Source organism: Phaseolus vulgaris, chromosome 9 (assembly GCF_000499845.2).
Source record: "Phaseolus vulgaris cultivar G19833 chromosome 9, P. vulgaris v2.0, whole genome shotgun sequence".
Classification (NCBI taxonomy): domain Eukaryota; kingdom Viridiplantae; phylum Streptophyta; class Magnoliopsida; order Fabales; family Fabaceae; genus Phaseolus; species Phaseolus vulgaris.
Genome location: NC_023751.2, coordinates 11,813,141 through 11,829,775, shown reverse-complemented (window position 1 = coordinate 11,829,775; position 16,635 = coordinate 11,813,141). Strand labels below are relative to the sequence as shown.

At 31.7% G+C, this 16,635-nt stretch overlaps 1 protein-coding gene across 1 annotated transcript; it reads left to right on the top strand.

Moving 5' to 3' along the window:
* The first annotated feature begins 15,445 nt into the window (after window positions 1-15,445).
* Window positions 15,446-16,635, top strand: LOC137823170 (ethylene-responsive transcription factor RAP2-1-like). The gene has a single exon (XM_068628321.1). It carries the CDS (start codon window positions 15,644-15,646, stop codon window positions 16,115-16,117), a length of 474 nt encoding a protein of 157 aa, XP_068484422.1. The 5' UTR covers window positions 15,446-15,643; the 3' UTR covers window positions 16,118-16,635.

The following is a 16,635-nucleotide window of genomic DNA, read 5'->3' as shown; positions in this document are numbered from 1 at the left end:
ACAGATAAAGAAACAAACACAAACAATAACAGGGTAAGCTAGCTATATAAAAAATTTCTATATAAATTCATGTCAAATTAATCAATTCTCATACAATTTCTCAAATCATCGAGTGTCTATTAAATTTCATAATTCATCTTTTCACATGTCAGACTTCTACTGACTCATAACACATAGACACTTGACTCTACTTCCGGAAGACTCGTGCGTTGACTTAGACTCAGAGATCTGCACCTGTCATACTACATCACTGTGAAATCCACACAGCTATGCGCATAATTAATCTCAATATCATCTCTGTCCTAGTATGACAGGGTTAATTCATATAACAGGTCAAGTTAATTATCTTTCAAACAACTTACCCATTCATATGAACCTCCTTCGACTCTCACCACCTGAATAACTTCATCTATATGATTCCATTATCTCAGGAGAGTCAGGATATCTCCTTCTAGACGAATCCCTAGTCAATGCACATCCTAAACAATCTTAACACGGTATTTTCTTTCCTGAGAATACTATGTCTCGATCAGAATTCATATTTTGAACCTCATAATATCCACCATCAAACAATCAAATCATACCAATGTTTAGAATTTCCCAAAATACACAACAGTTCATTGACTAATCATATAAATGTCTAATTAAAGAGATTTTCAATTAACTATACATGAAATATAAGTTTACATACTTTATAAGAAAAACTATATAGAAATAAATAAATCAATCTCTTAAAAGCAAATAAAAAATATAAAAAAAAGTTTAATATATATATATATATATATATATTTTTTTTATCTTTTATTTTATTTTTACTTTAGCTTGAGCTAGAATTCGCTAGCTTGAGCTAAAATCCTCCAGAGAGCACCCAGAATTTTAGCTTGAGCTAAAATTCGCTAGCTTGGGCTAAAATCCTCCAGAGAGCACCCAGAATTTTTAGCTTGAGCTAGAAGTCGCTAGTTTGGGCTAAAATCCTCCAGAGAGCACCCAAATTTTTTTAGCTTGAGCTAGTACTTGCTAGCTTGAGCGAAATATGCAGAAAATTCTGCAGAAAATTATGCATAACTTAATATACCTATTAGATTATAAGTCAATATCTCATTCAATTCCTAAACTATAAATCAACACATTACATTGACAGTTTATGTTCAGCATGATACAATCACTCTCAGTGAATCATTGAGTTATTATGTCCATTTATATATATCATATATATGATTTCTAATTCCAAAACCATTTAAATCAAACAACCAATTCTCAATCACAACACTTTCAATTTCAATCAAACTACAATCCACTCAGAACAAGAAATCTTGCAACAAAATCTGGAATTGTTGACCCCGTCATACTCACATTCAAATCTTCTAACCTATGGTTCTATTGAAGATTTTAAACTAGCATCCCTTACCTTTACTTGAGCATATGCTCACGAAGAGCCCCAAACCTACCAAAATCTTCAAAAGTAGCTTAACCTGCACCACAGAGTCCTGATAAAAAATCTAACTATATCTCTAGGACTCTGATCTACTAAAGACTAATCCTAAAACTAAAAGAGGCACATGCATACACTTAGATTCAGATTGATCTACAAGTTCAAAACTTTGACTCAGAGAAGGGTAAAAATTGAACTTACTCTATAAGAGATTCTGATCGGGCAATCTTATAGGATTCACTGCCAGGAGTCCAATGGCAGACTCCGATCGTCAAACTGATAAGCAAGAAGATCAGAATCTTAGAGAGAATGGAGAGAAAAGAAAAAAGAGGAACAAAACTGAACTTACTCTATAAGAGACTCTGATCGGGCAGTCTTGTAGTCTTCGCTGCCAGGAGTCCAACGACAGACTCCGATGGCCAAACTGATAAGCGAGGAGATCAGAATCTTAGAGAGAAGGGAGAGGAAAGGAAAAAGGAAACTTTTAGAGAGATGGTGGTTCTTTTAAAATGAAACCTGAATAACTGAATTTTCTATTTATATGTCATTTCATTTTAATAATAAAATATTCAGGTATCATTTAAAATATACCACTTCTACTCTAAGGTTATTTTTTTTAGACCCTTACAAGTTCTTTCATAATAGACACGTGAGGGATTTTTTTAAGTTGTCATAGTTAATAAACATAAAAATTTGATTTCCAATAATTATAATGTACATATTAAGAAGTGGACTTTAAGTCTAACTCAACCCATAAAACCGGCTCAACTCGTGTGTGACACTATATATTATGGGTGGTCCAATAGCGGCCTGATAACGGGTGGCACGATAGACCCAACACAAACAATCGCTAGAATAGACTCGAAATGACTCTGATACCATATTAAGAAGTGGACTTTAAGCCTAACTCAACCCCATAAAACCGACTCATAGAGTTGAGGTTTGCACCCACTTATATACAATGAAATGCTTTAATCTCAGTACATATATAATATGTTTCGTAACTAACTATAAATATGTAATTTTATGTCCTACAACAAATATAACTATCATGTTTTTTCAACAATATTTAATACATGTATTTTGAAATGGTGTGATAATACTTTATGAGTTATAAAGGGATTGGTCATAAAAAAAGACATCTGAGACTTTTTTTAATTGATTTAATTTTGAATGAATTCGTCGTAAAAAGAAAAAGATGGTGGTAACAATTTTATAATTAATTTAAGGTAAATATAATAAATTTTTATGATGGTTTTAAGATAATCGCTATCGTTTGTTCATTAAATTTTCAATCTATTTTTTTTTCAACTTTACTTAGTTATTTTTTTTTCATATGCAATTACGAAATTTTTTATAGTCACCACTCATTATTTCTAATACAACACAATTATAGTCTCTTTTCTAAAAAAGAAAAATAAATAATTGTGTCCGTAGTCTTATGGGTTGAGTCCGATCAAGCACATTAAGTGATCGTTTTTTATATTGTTAATAAAAAATATTAAGGCTCGATATTATTAGTAGAGAGAATTGATTGTTGTAGTGGCGCAAATCTAGGGATATTAAATAAATAGTCCTTATGAATGAACTTAGGTCAATAACACGATCAGATATAGGAAAGATAGGGGAAAACTCCAGTATATATAAGAGGAAGGGCAAGAAAGGAAGACGGGTCACACACTCGGCTAAGTTAATACACTTATTCTTAACTTCCGAATGTTTTAGTTTTAGAGATCGTTCATACTCTTGTCCGAACGTGTTATTGTTGTGTTACCACGGTTATCTTCAGTCTTTTACCACTAAATTAATATATATTAAAATATTATTTTTTTTATCAACAAAGCAATTAGAAATAATTCAACCGACTATTTTGGAGTATAGTTTTGTTCCAACAAATTGTATCTTTTAATTCAATATAATTATCATAATTCAGCTTATTTTCTTGAAATATTATAAATAAAATTACAGAAAAGAAGAAAAGAAAAGAAAAAAAATGAGGTGCAAAAGTCGATGGAAGAAAAATAAATGCTATTGATAACTCTTCCCGTGACTTTAAAAAGCACAGACATGGTGGGCTTTAACAAAATGTTAGACTTTAAAAAGAAAAAAACTAGCACCACTATTGATTTTTTTTCAATTTAGACAATAAAATGTTTCCTTTTTCATTTTCTAACTGTATTTTTTAGGCGTGCATGGAAAAAGATAAGAAAAAACAAATATAGAAAGAATACATGCAGTAAAGTGTAATGCATGTGCGAATTCATTGAAGTAAAATATAATACATGTGGCATTTGAGTAAAGTGTAACATCAGCTTACTATTAAATCTGATAAATTAGTTGCATACCTACATTATTTCATCGGCTATAGTGTTTGTCTCTTTTGCTTCAAGACAACAATATTGTTCTTTTACTTTAATCTCCATTAATCGAATGTCGGCATTCACTTATCTAAACTCTTTCTTTTTTTTTTTATTTCCTTCCATACACAACAACAAAGGATTAATTATTTTTTAATTGATTTTACCGACGTTAGGGAAATAACCTGGCTTAATTAATGTGTAAATAAAAGGAACACCCCTTCTGATTTTTATTATATTTTTTTTTTCAGAAATAACCTTACAAATTACATTTAAAAGGAAAGTTGGGCAGCAAATAGGCACGTGGATAGTATTAATTAGTGAATTAGACAACGAGCATGTGGAGGGCTTTAATTTTTGTATTAATTCGAAAAATAGTGTAAAAAGAAAGGATATATATATATTCTCACTGAAAAAATCCACCATATAATATTTTATGTATATTCATCAATTAATATTCATATAACGAATAAATAAAAAAACTTTAAAATATTGACTTAGTTATAGAAAATAACAAAAAAGTAAAACTCGCTTCCTCATCAAAATAATATCGAACTAAATTTTATTAATTTTCTAATTAATTAAATTAATTATTTATCTGGTTTAAATCATATTGGTCTCTTAACCGATGAAATCCAGAAAGTACAATATAAATATATATTTATTTATTTATTTATTGATGCAGTGATGTGGGGACTACCCATGTTCAAGTCCTGTCCTGAAACCAATATGGGATTTGCTGATTGTCTCGTCGCCGCAAAACATGCGTTTTCATGTATTTATGAGTGTTGGATTGTTCCGTTGTGGTTAATCCATATTCATTTTCTGAATGCTTCAACTTGGCACGCTTCTTCACACTTACTTTCTAATTCATGCATCTTTCTTCAGTGGTGCTGCAAATCCTGAATATCAAATTAGGGAGAAGCCAAGTTAGGCTTTCCTTTATTGGATTGGAGGCGTTTAGCACACTGGATAATAATGTCAAATCACTCATGATTTTCTAGGTTAAATAATTTGGGAATTCTTATTACAATAATGTCATTAATTAGTGGACAACTTGGACTGCCGACTAGTTAACTTCCTCCATGTTGGGCAGTTAGGTGGACCCCACGTTTTCTTCTTCACCTCATTTTCCACCGTTCCTTCTTACTGTTACATGATACATTGAATTCAATCTATCAATATCCTTATAGAAATACAAGGATGAAAAATACAAACTACCTGGTTAGGGCTTTATTTTATCAATTTCTGTATAAGCTCTCGGTTCTTTTGTGAGGGTCGACAAACCTAGGCTAAAATTTGTTTCTCTTTCTTCTTCTTTTCCTTCGAAAGTGTTTTTGCAAGTTCTATACGGGAGAAAAAGAAAGATCCAGAAACCAAACTAGATCATGTATTCACTTGTGTTCTAAGTGGAGTTAAAAAGGGATGTCAGATATTTGGTGATGATTATGATGAATCTTTATCTCGATGATAAGGACCCAACATCTCATACACATTACCAATTCAGCCGATTCATAATAATTTATGCTTGAACTTCATACTCACATTAAGCTTATTTATCGATTATCACTATCTCGTTCCAAACTAGCCAACATACAAATGCATACCATACAATACAACAGTATGATCAATGTACTCACAAAAGAATGGTTTCTTAAATCATGAAATATATATCGAATGAACAGATTTTGTCAATCGAGTTATTTTTATTTGATCTGTTAAGGAATTTGTTTCTACCTACTGGCTTGTACCTACCCATGTTAAGGAATTTATCCTTGATGGATGTACCTGCAGGATTTTCATATTGTTGTTAGTGTAACGTTCAATTATAAATCGATCATCTCGTCGTCCTTATCCTTTTGGATCAATTTGAGCTCATTAATCATTGCATGCCGTCGGAGGAAAAGTAACCACCGTCTTTCAGAAAAAGAAAGAAAAATCCTTCGTTAACCTTTATTGGTTTTGCTTAGTATTTGGATTGTTGCAGGTTTAATGACTGATAAATTGTTATCAGTCTCTTATTGATTATATATATATATATATATATATATTTGAGATGATTTTTTTATTGGTATTTATAGAAGAAAATCATTGAATATATGCACAATATAGTTATTTGTGACTAAGTAGTTTACATAAAAGAATTATAAAGATAATTTTTTATAAGTGTTAATTAAAGTTAAAATCAAATTTAAATCAAATAAAAATTATTATAAAATTTTAATAAATGAAAAAAATAAATTTCACAACAAAAATACCTTAAAATAATTTATTAAAATTTATATTAATTCATTTTTCATTTTTTATTTAAATTATTTATTCATTTTAATATAAAAAAATAGATTAAAAAATTGAATTTATTTAATTAATTGTTTTAATATTTTATTTCATTATTCATTTTATTATAATAATAAAATATATTTAGAAATATTTAATTATTATTATTATATATTACATACCAAGTTATAAAATATTTAATAAAAATTAATTTAAATTTTGATTGATTAAATTTATTTATTTATTTTCTTACGAGATTAATTATTAAATATTAAAATAGTTTATTTTACAGAAATGTTAAAATTGAAAATATTATATTATTTATTTTAATTTTTTATTATATTAAAATAGAAAAAATTAAATATGTTATTATTTAGTTTACTCAAACTACACAAACCTCTTCTGGTTTTTTTTGCTGAACCTATGGTGCCGTACACTGATGTTTTTGAAGTCATTTTCAAATCTGTTAATATGCATTTGGTGGCTACGTCTCCTATTGTTAATAAAGCTGCTAAGCTTTGGTGTTTGTCGGTTCCTAATTTGGTTCGAAATTTCTTGGTAAATGAACAATTTATTTCTGTAACTTGTCATTTGCATGATAAATGTTTTAGTTTTGCAGGTGTTTATGGTGCTACCACATACGTGGCTAGACGGGTTTTGTGGAGGGATCTTAGTTCCTTCATAGGGTCTTGGTGTATTATGGGTGATTTTAATGCTGTGCTCTCAGCCGATGACTGTAAAGGAGGGGTGGCTCCTAATCAAGTTTCTTGCAATGAATTCCTTGATTGGATTAATACTAATGATCTTTCTTGTATGCCTTTTACCGGTACTTGCTATACTTGGTGTAATGGAAGGAGAGGGCTCCATAGAATTCATAGAAAATTGGATAGGGCGTTATGTAACGAAGTGTGTTTGGATGAATGGGATTCTTGTACTTATCAGGTTCTTGTTATAAATTGTTCTGATCATTCCCCTATTCTTACTAGTCTTGCTAGTAATTCTTTGAAGAAGGTTAGCAATTTTCGTTTCTTTTCTATGTGGCTTCAAGACGCTTCATGTATGAAGCTTATTCATGATTCTTGGGCTAATAAGGTTGTTGGTTGTCCTATGTTTATTTTACATCATAAGTTAAAAAGGTTGAAAGTTGAGCTACGTGACTGGAATAAAAATTTCTTTTGGTAATGTTCACAATGCAGTTCTTCTTAAACAGGGTCTTCTGCTTGGTATTCAACAAAATTTAGAGACTGCTAGTATGTCTGATATTGATGGACTTCTCTGTCAAGAAAGGATCGCTAAAGAGGAGCTTGATCAGGCTCTTCACTGTCAATATTTGTTTTGGAAAGAAAGGGCTAAAATGCTTTGGTTTAAAGATGGGGATAGAAATACTGCTTTTTTCCATGCTGTGGTCAAGAGGAGGAATAATTTTAGTGGGATTCATCGTCTACGAATTGATAATGTTGTTACTGAGGATCCTACACTCATTGAGGAACATATTTTGGACTTTTATAAAACTCTTTATGCCGAGTCTATTTCTCATGATCAGGATGCAAACAATATGGAAGATTTTATTGGTACTTATATTCCTGAGCTGGTTTCCTCTGAGGAGAATATGATGTTGCTTAAATGTCCTGATTTTTTGGAGATCAAGAATGTTGTTTTTAACCTTAATGGTAATAATGCTCCAGGTCCTGATGGCTTTGGTGGTGTTTTTTATCATTCTTGTTGGGCTATTATTGGGACAAATGTTTGTAATGCAGTCCAACAGTTTTTTAAACAAAACTGGGTTCTCCCTGGAATGAACAGTAATGTGGTATCTCTTATTCCTAAGATTCAGGGTGCTGAATCTATTAAAGATTACAGGCCGATTGCTGTTGCTAATTTTAAATTTAAGATTATTTTCAAGATTTTGGCAGATCGACTTGCTCTTGTGGCTGCCAGAATTATTTCTCCTAATCAGTATGGGTTTGTGCAGGGCAGACAGATTCAAGATTGTATTAGTATTGCTTCTGAAGCTATTAACTTGCTTCCTAAAAAGGTTCACGGAGGCAATGTGGCTTACAAAGTTGATATTCACAAAGCTTTTGACACTCTAAGTTGGAAATTTTTACTATCAGTTTTGTCACGCTTTGGTTTTCACCCCTCGTTTGTCGGTTGGATTAGTACTATTCTCCGTTCAGCTATGCTTTCTATCAGAATAAATGGTAGTTTGGTGGGTTATTTTCCTTGTAGTAGAGGTGTTAGACAAGGTGATCCTTTGTCTCCTATACTTTTTTGTCTTGCAGAGGAAGTTCTTAGTAGAGGTCTCTCAAAGCTTGTGAATGATAAGAAGATTCTACATATGGCTAGTCCACAAGGTTTTCTCACTCCCTCTCATATTTTATATGTGGATGACATTTTTATTTTTTGTAGGGCGGATACTAAGTCTCTTAGAAATTTGAGAAATTTTCTAAAAACATATGGTGATTTCTCTGGTCAATATGTTAATAATTCTAAGAGTAGTTTTTTCACCATGGATAATTCTACAAGATTTGTCACCAAAATTCAGCGTATTCTTTCTTGTAGTCATGGTTGTTTGCCTTTCACTTATTTAGGAGTGCCTATCTTTGTTGGTGCTCCAAGGGGTCGTTTTCTTCAACCTTTGGCTGATAAAGTCAAATTGAAGCTAGCTTCTTGGAAAGGTAAATCTCTTAGCATGATGGGTCGAGTTCAGTTGGTCAATACGGTGATTACGGGTCTTCTAGCTTATAGTTTTAATTTGTATAAATGGCCTGTTTCTCTTCTTAAGCAAGTTGAACAGTGGTGTCGAAATTTTATCTGGACTGGTGATATTCTGAAAAAAGGTATAGCTACTGTTAAATGGGATACGATTTGTTCTCCCCTTGAGAATGGAGGTTTGAAAATTATTAACCTTCACCATGAAAATAATGCTTATCTTCTTAAGCTTGCTTGGAACTTTGCTTATAGCAACAAGCCTTGGTCTCTGCTCTTGAAAGCTAGGGTCCTTAAATCAAAATATGAGTTTCGAATGGTTTATAGATCGTCATCTCTTTGGCCTGGAATTAAGCAGTTTTATTCTACTATACTTGATTATACTTCTTGGACTGTTGGTACAGGTTCTCTTATTAATTTTTGGAATGATAAATGGTGTGCTACTTCTTCTTTAGCAAATATTGCAGGATTATCTGATGGTGCTAGTATTCCGGATACAGTCTCTCAGTTTTGGACAGGTAGTGATTGGAGTATTCCATTGTCTTTACAGCAGATGCCTCATCTTTTTAGTCATATCATGGTTAGGGCGGTACAGGATATTCCTAATTGGATTCTAGATGAGTCTGGTCGTTTCACTCTTAAATCAGCTAGGACTTTTTTTCTTGGATCCAGGGGTTTCTTGTGGTTGGGGTAAATTTATTTGGTCTTCATATATTCCGCCTTCCAAAACTCTTGTCCTTTGGAAAGTTTTTCATGGGCGGCTTCCTACAGATCAGCATATTCAAAATAAAGGTTTGCATATTTGTTCTATGTGTACGCTTTGTGAAAAGCACGAGGAATCTATTCAACATTTATTTTTTGAATGTGCTAATGCTTTGCGTATTTGGAGTTGGGTTCAACACATTTTTCCTACTTATCATTTCTCTAATAAGGATGATCTTCTTTCTTTTATTAAGAGTGATGGTAGTCCGTTGGTTAAATTAATTAAGCTAGCTGTGATAACTTTTTCTATTTGGATGATATGGCGTATGAGGAATTATGCTCGTTTTCAGGATAAGATTGAGGTTTCTGGGGCTATTTTGGTTATTAAAGACTTAACTTGTCTAGTGGGTAATTCGTCTAAAGCTTCAATGAAGAATGATATGTTTGATTTCAATGTGCTAAAGTTTTTTGGTATTAACACTCGTACTGGTAAAGTTCTACGTCCTCTTCCTGTTAGATGGGAGTTTCCTTCACCAGGCTGGGTAAAAATTAACACTGATGGGGCTGCTAGGGGATATCCTGGTCTTGCTACTTGCGGAGGTATTTTTCGTGGGAGTATGGGGGAATTTATTGGAGCTTTTTCTGCGTTTCTTGAAGTTCAGACTGCTCTGGTTGCTGAGTTTTATGGGGTTATACATGCTATGGAGGAAGCTCAAAAGATGGGGCTTACTAATGTCTGGCTGGAATGTGATTCTGCTTTGGTTTGTGCTGCGTTTACTGCTAGGACAAATGTTCCTTGGATGCTTCGTAATCGATGGAATGCTTGTCTTAATTACTGTGGGAAAATTAGGTTTACAGTTACTCATATTTTTCGTGAAGGAAATGCGTGTGCTGATAAGTTGGCTAATTTAGGATTTTTTCATAGAGAACCTTTTCTTTGGTATAATAGGCTTCCACCTTGTCTGTTCTTAGAATTCTTTATGAATAGGTATAGTCTACCTATGTATCGTTTTTGTTAACATATGGATTTTGGTCTAGTCCCCCGTATTTTTGTATTTTTTTTTCTTTTTTCTTTTGTTTAATAATATTTTTTTTTCATGTGATGGTAAATGATTGTTGTTACTTGAGGTGTCAGCGCCTAACTGAGATCTTAAGTGGCATAGTGATACCTAACATGAAAGCTTTTATTTAAAAAAATATGTTATTATATTTATCTATTCGTAATCGATTATTTTGTACAAATGATTGATTATCAAACCTTTAAAAGAAAATCGGATATAAAAAATTTAACTCGATTTTTGTGATTAGAAATCGAGTTTTTCATCATTTTTTATGTTTCTGACGTCAAACAAAAGGTTAAAGAATATCAATAAACGAGAGATATCAAAATAAAAGTTTTATAAAACTAAAATGGTAAAAAACTTATTGAAGACAAAAACAAAATCTAAAAATTACTTAGATGAAAAGAAAAAAAAATTACATGTGAGAGTCTTCTGATATCCAATACATTTTTTAGAGGCAGAATTATTTTAAATATGGTTTGTGTATGAAATTTTCTCCGTATTTTTTCAGGCAAACAATTTTTTTTAAAACAAATAACGGAAATAAACATATTCAAACTCATAAATACACTATAAATATTTTATTGTTATATTATTAATGCAAAATATTTACGGACTTCATTAGTCTTTGATTAGTGGTGATTAAATGCTGATCAACACTCTTAAGGAAGTTTCTCTACCCAATTATATCATTTTCAAAATATTCGATTTTATGATTTGTTTTAAAATACCAGCCTAATTTTACTCACTAATGTTTTGATGATTAATTATTTGCACGGCATTAAAAAGCCCCAAGTCTATGGTCGGTTAGGGTTTATCATTAAAAAATATTTTGACAAGTCATAGACTATCTAGAAATAGTTGCTAAATAAACTTAAAAGTTGTGAAAACATTTTCTTATGAAATCATTATAATAATTATGTACTTAAAAAATATAAATATCTGTCTCAATCCCACGTCTTTCAGAAAAAAAAAAGTTATTTTTATCAAACATGTTAATATTTTAAATTTTTTAATAACACAAGTCTATACAACATGTCAGTAAATAAAACTTTATTAAAACCAAATTATTTAGTATATTTAAAAACTGTAACTGGATATTGATCCACGTCGATACAAAATGGTAGTTGTGTCTTTAGTTGTCCAATTCTTCAAGTTTCTATGCCTCTTCGTGTACTTCGATCGATCGGTGGAAATACCTGCGATTGCACTTCGACGCTCAAGTCAGCGATGGTGCTCAAGTGAGAGTTCTCTGATAGTATGAAAAACGTACCTTTTTCCCCTTTCAGAAATTTCTTTTTGTATGTTGACTTGGGTCTTGACTGTGTGGGCCAAGTAACAGATTGTTAGAGACATGCCTCATGGTCCCAGGGTCGTGTTTAGTGACTTCCTGATATCAAGAAAATGCTCCAGAAAATGTTTTTGACTTATTCAATAGAAGTTATAACTATTTATTTTCCACGTGTAACCATGTTTATTATTTATTTAAGTTATCTAATGTGCACACTTCAATCATTGGGTGCCGATCCGTAAAAAACCAAAGGTATATATTATTTATATTTTTAACTAATTAAGACGAGTACTAAATGCTGTATTGGTTCATTTTAACAGAATCCTAATTGAAAAAATTGTTGATTTTTAGAAAATTGAATGATAACATTTGTGTTATAATTTCCTTCACTATTCCTCATTTAATAACAGACAACATAAAATTAATTAATAAGTATTGAAAGGATTGATAACAAAATACGAGAATATATTAGTTATCCATTTAAAATTATTGAATGCCCTAAAATATTATATATTCCAATTATTAAATGGAAATATCATCTTCCATCCTTGTGTTTTATAATAGTTTAGTTAAAAGGTATTTTCCCTGGTTTTGTTGTTCTTGCTGCAAAGTATCTGCAGTGTTTATTTTAGTCGTTTAAGGTGGCGGCTGTTCAGAGATCCGAAGGTGTAGAAGTCAACATATTTATCAGCACGTCGGTGAGAAAATTGTGGTTCACCAGCAATCCATGCTCACCAAATTTAATGGCGCTGATGTCAGCAAGCCGTTAGTCAGTTAAGAAGCTCTCTATCTTTTGAGACCAATGCTGCAAAAACATTCAAGGATTTTATATATAATTTATTTATTTTTATTTCTCCTTTAAAATTTTATAAGCATCTTATAGTTTGTCTTTTCTCTATAGCTATAAAATATATTTATAAACATAAGCTAAAAACTAATACAATAATAATATGAATAATTTGCCAGCAATATAAAAAGGAATAAATTTAAAACGTGATAAAAAAATAAAATTTGAAACGAAAACTCGACATAACAGGAAACTTTCAAAACGATTAATTAAAATAAATTTAAAGCATTTAATAAATTAAAATTTTAAGATGTTTTTATATGTGTACTTAGATGGTGTGTTTAAGGTGGATTGCTGGTGCATGTGTGATGAATTAGTAATATGCCAAGTGGAGGAACAAAATGATGAGACGAATCTCTCAAAACTCAAACTTAAGTGGCTTTGTTGTATTGGATGGGTGATGATGATACATGCATCTTTAAGGTCGATCAAAACTTTAGTGTAACTGAAATATGATTAAAAAATTTGGTATAGCAGTAAAGTAACTTAAACTCCTTGTAAAAAATGTTTACTTCGATCATCAATTTAATTCCACAACATTTAAGTTTGGAGGAATTATCATGCAAATTTAGCAAAAACTCATTATTACAAGGATTTTTAATGCAAAATAATTTTGTTTTAAAAAATTGAACACATCATGTGCTTAAGACTTAAATTGTAAATATTAATTAATCTGTATAAGAAAATAAAAATAAAAGACAAGTTGACGTTAGAAACATTAATTTCAAATATAACTTTTACATGAAGGGGTTGTTGAAGATCCGAGCTTAATGATATATTAAAGAGTTCAAAATTGATTGATTGCTGCTTTTTATATTGTTCCATCGTTATTAAGTAAGAAATCATTTACGTTATTAATATAATCATAATTAAAAATTGGTGAATATTATGATGCAACAGAAATTCAGATACTAAATATTTTTTATGCTTTGGTTGAACCTGGAGTGATAATTGCATGCGATTTCTTAGTAATTAATAAAATTGTTGAACTAAGAAAAACTCAGACTATAGCTGTCAACCAAGAAACTTGAAGAATGCAATTATGCGACAGAGTTTTTTGTATTGCGTGGACGGAAAGTCTTCCTCTATTGGCACCCATCCGACCGTCCATTACCACCGACTATTATCGTTCTTTTCATTTCATCCGTTCGATTCTCGATTAAGTTAAGCGTCAACCCATCCACCAACATCATCTTGTAATAGTTATCATTCCGACAAACAAACGCTTAACTAATCCCTTATTTAATCATTCACAAATATTCTATTATTCTAAATGCCTTACTAATAAATAATTATCCAAATAAATATGTTTTATTTCTCTATAACTAATTACTTAAATATTGTTGGAGATATAAAAATTCTAAAGTAATTAATTATCGTAAAAAATTAGCAGTTTTAACATACACATCACTTTATAATTTATAGTTTAATGAAAATTTAACTTTTATATTGTAATTTTATTTTAAATGAAATTTACATATTTAGTATTTGTTATCAACAAACTAATATATTAGTTTTCTTTAAAAGAGGGATTCTAAAACCCGTATACTTGTCCATCCTCCATCTACTTTTACCTGCAAACCAGTATTATATCTTCATCATATAATTATGATATATTTGATATTTTCAAAACATATATGTATTTAATATTTTATATTCAGGAATTTAAAAATTAATTAAAAAATGTATAAGACTATCCAAATCATAATTACAACGCTTTCAATCAAAAGTAATTTTCTCGTTTTACTCTTGATTTAATTTTAAAATTTCGTATTTGACCTAAATTTTAATGTTCAAATACTTTTTCATATATACATTTTCAAATTCTAACCAATCAAAAAAATCTTTCAGGGGGGCGATATATTCTTGAATGCTCAATTCTTTGCGTAGTTAACTGTTTAGCAAGGTAGCTACCCCTTTCCAAGAAATATGAACATTCGCAATATTTTTGTGTGAAGAAATCATAATCATTCTTTGAAAATTAAAGAAAATTTATCTTCTTAAAAAAATATCTGCAATGTTTTTAAAAACCAAGAAAGGAGATAAATATAATGGCAAGGAATGAAAAAGAAATAAGCTTAAAATATGTTTTCATTTTTTTTATAAAATTCGAATTTGGTTTTTAATATTTTTTCTGTTGTCTAGTCTTTAAAATATTAACAGATCTAAAATATTTATTATATGATAAAACATCATTTCAATAAAAATAATATAATGACAATATGATATTAAATTTTGATTTTTTTAAGGAATGAACATATTTAAATTATTAGTTGATTTATGAATACATTTATTTTCTTTAAAATATGTAAGTATTTAGATGAAAATATAATAATTAAATTATTTACATTTTGATAAAATATTAAGAAATGAAGATATGGAGTATTGAAGAAGAAAAAGTGTGTTGAAATGAAGTAAAATGTGAGAAGGGATAAGTGATGGGATAGAGTGAGAGACAGTAGTATGTATAGAGAGGCGTAACCCGTCCACGTCGGCGATGGATGACATTGGGCAGAGGAGGCTACGTGGAATGTATGAAATAGGAACAAAAAACGGAGTTTTGAAATGAAGAAGGAGAGAGAGAGAGAGAGATAGGGTGATGGATTGTGTCGGCCATCTTTGGATTTATCTTAAAGAAAGCTCAACGTGGCGGCCGTAACAGACGACAGACTAGAAGCCAAGTGGGAAACTCATTCCCTTCCCTTCTCCCTTTTCTCTCCCATTCATCCATTCAATAATATAATATAATACTATTATTCCTTTCCACACAAACTATTTCCCATTTTCCTTTTCCAACCTCAGTATAAATACAAACCAATACAACAGCAACATCGTTTCAGTTTCTTCAGGGACCTATCAGCACAATTTCCTTGCACTTCCCAACTGCACACAAAAACTATCATAGAGAAACATGGTTTTGAATAGGTAGGTGTAGTAGCTGGAGAGGGCTCCTCGATCGTAGCAGATATGGAAGGAGAAGGTTTAGGAGATTGCTGTTCGTCCAACTCCACCACCACCAGGAACAGCCAGAAACGGAAGCAACAGCAACAGGACCAAGACAAACCATACAGAGGAATAAGGATGAGGAAGTGGGGGAAGTGGGTGGCGGAGATTAGAGAGCCCAACAAGAGGTCCAGAATCTGGTTGGGTTCTTACGCAACCCCCGTCGCCGCAGCACGCGCCTACGACACCGCCGTCTTCTACCTCAGAGGCCCTTCCGCTCGCCTCAACTTCCCCGAACTGCTCTCCCAAGACGACGACGTTTCGACCCAACAGGGCAACATGTCCGCCGATTCTATACGCAAGAAAGCGACCCAAGTCGGCGCGAGAGTCGACGCGCTCCAAACCGCGCTTCAACCCTCGTCGTCCCACTCCGCTAATTCCAGCCACGTCAGCTCTGACAAACCAGACTTGAACGAGTATCCTAAACCCGAAGACTAGTTTCCACCGACCATGGGTTGTGACATGATATAGGGCTTCAACCTCCTCCTTTATGTTCCAAAATCATTATTCTCATGTCATTTATCTGGGTACATATTTCATATTTTCTTCCACTTTACTTAAAATTAGAACCTCTAGGAAGAAATACACACACCAGAGACGAGGCTAACTTATTCATGAGGTGAGTAACTAAAATTATATATATATTTTCTCTCTTTACCACACACCAAGGGGTTACTTGTATCACTAGTTGCTCACCTCACCAAGAACAAAGTTTAGCTTTTAACCAATCGAATGAGATCGTGTAACAAAGATTTTTTCCTTTTTTTTTTCACTATGCGTATGCTGAGGTCGTAGACTGGTACGCAGCTATGTTGTGGGTTCTCTTTGACGGGGCATATGATGTGGTCTTTTCTCAGGTCGGTGGTGTGTTGTAAACTTGTAATTTGTAACGAGATATATATATCTGTTGGCTGGAGTAGACACAATCGAATCAAATTAACCGTATTTTATTGTTT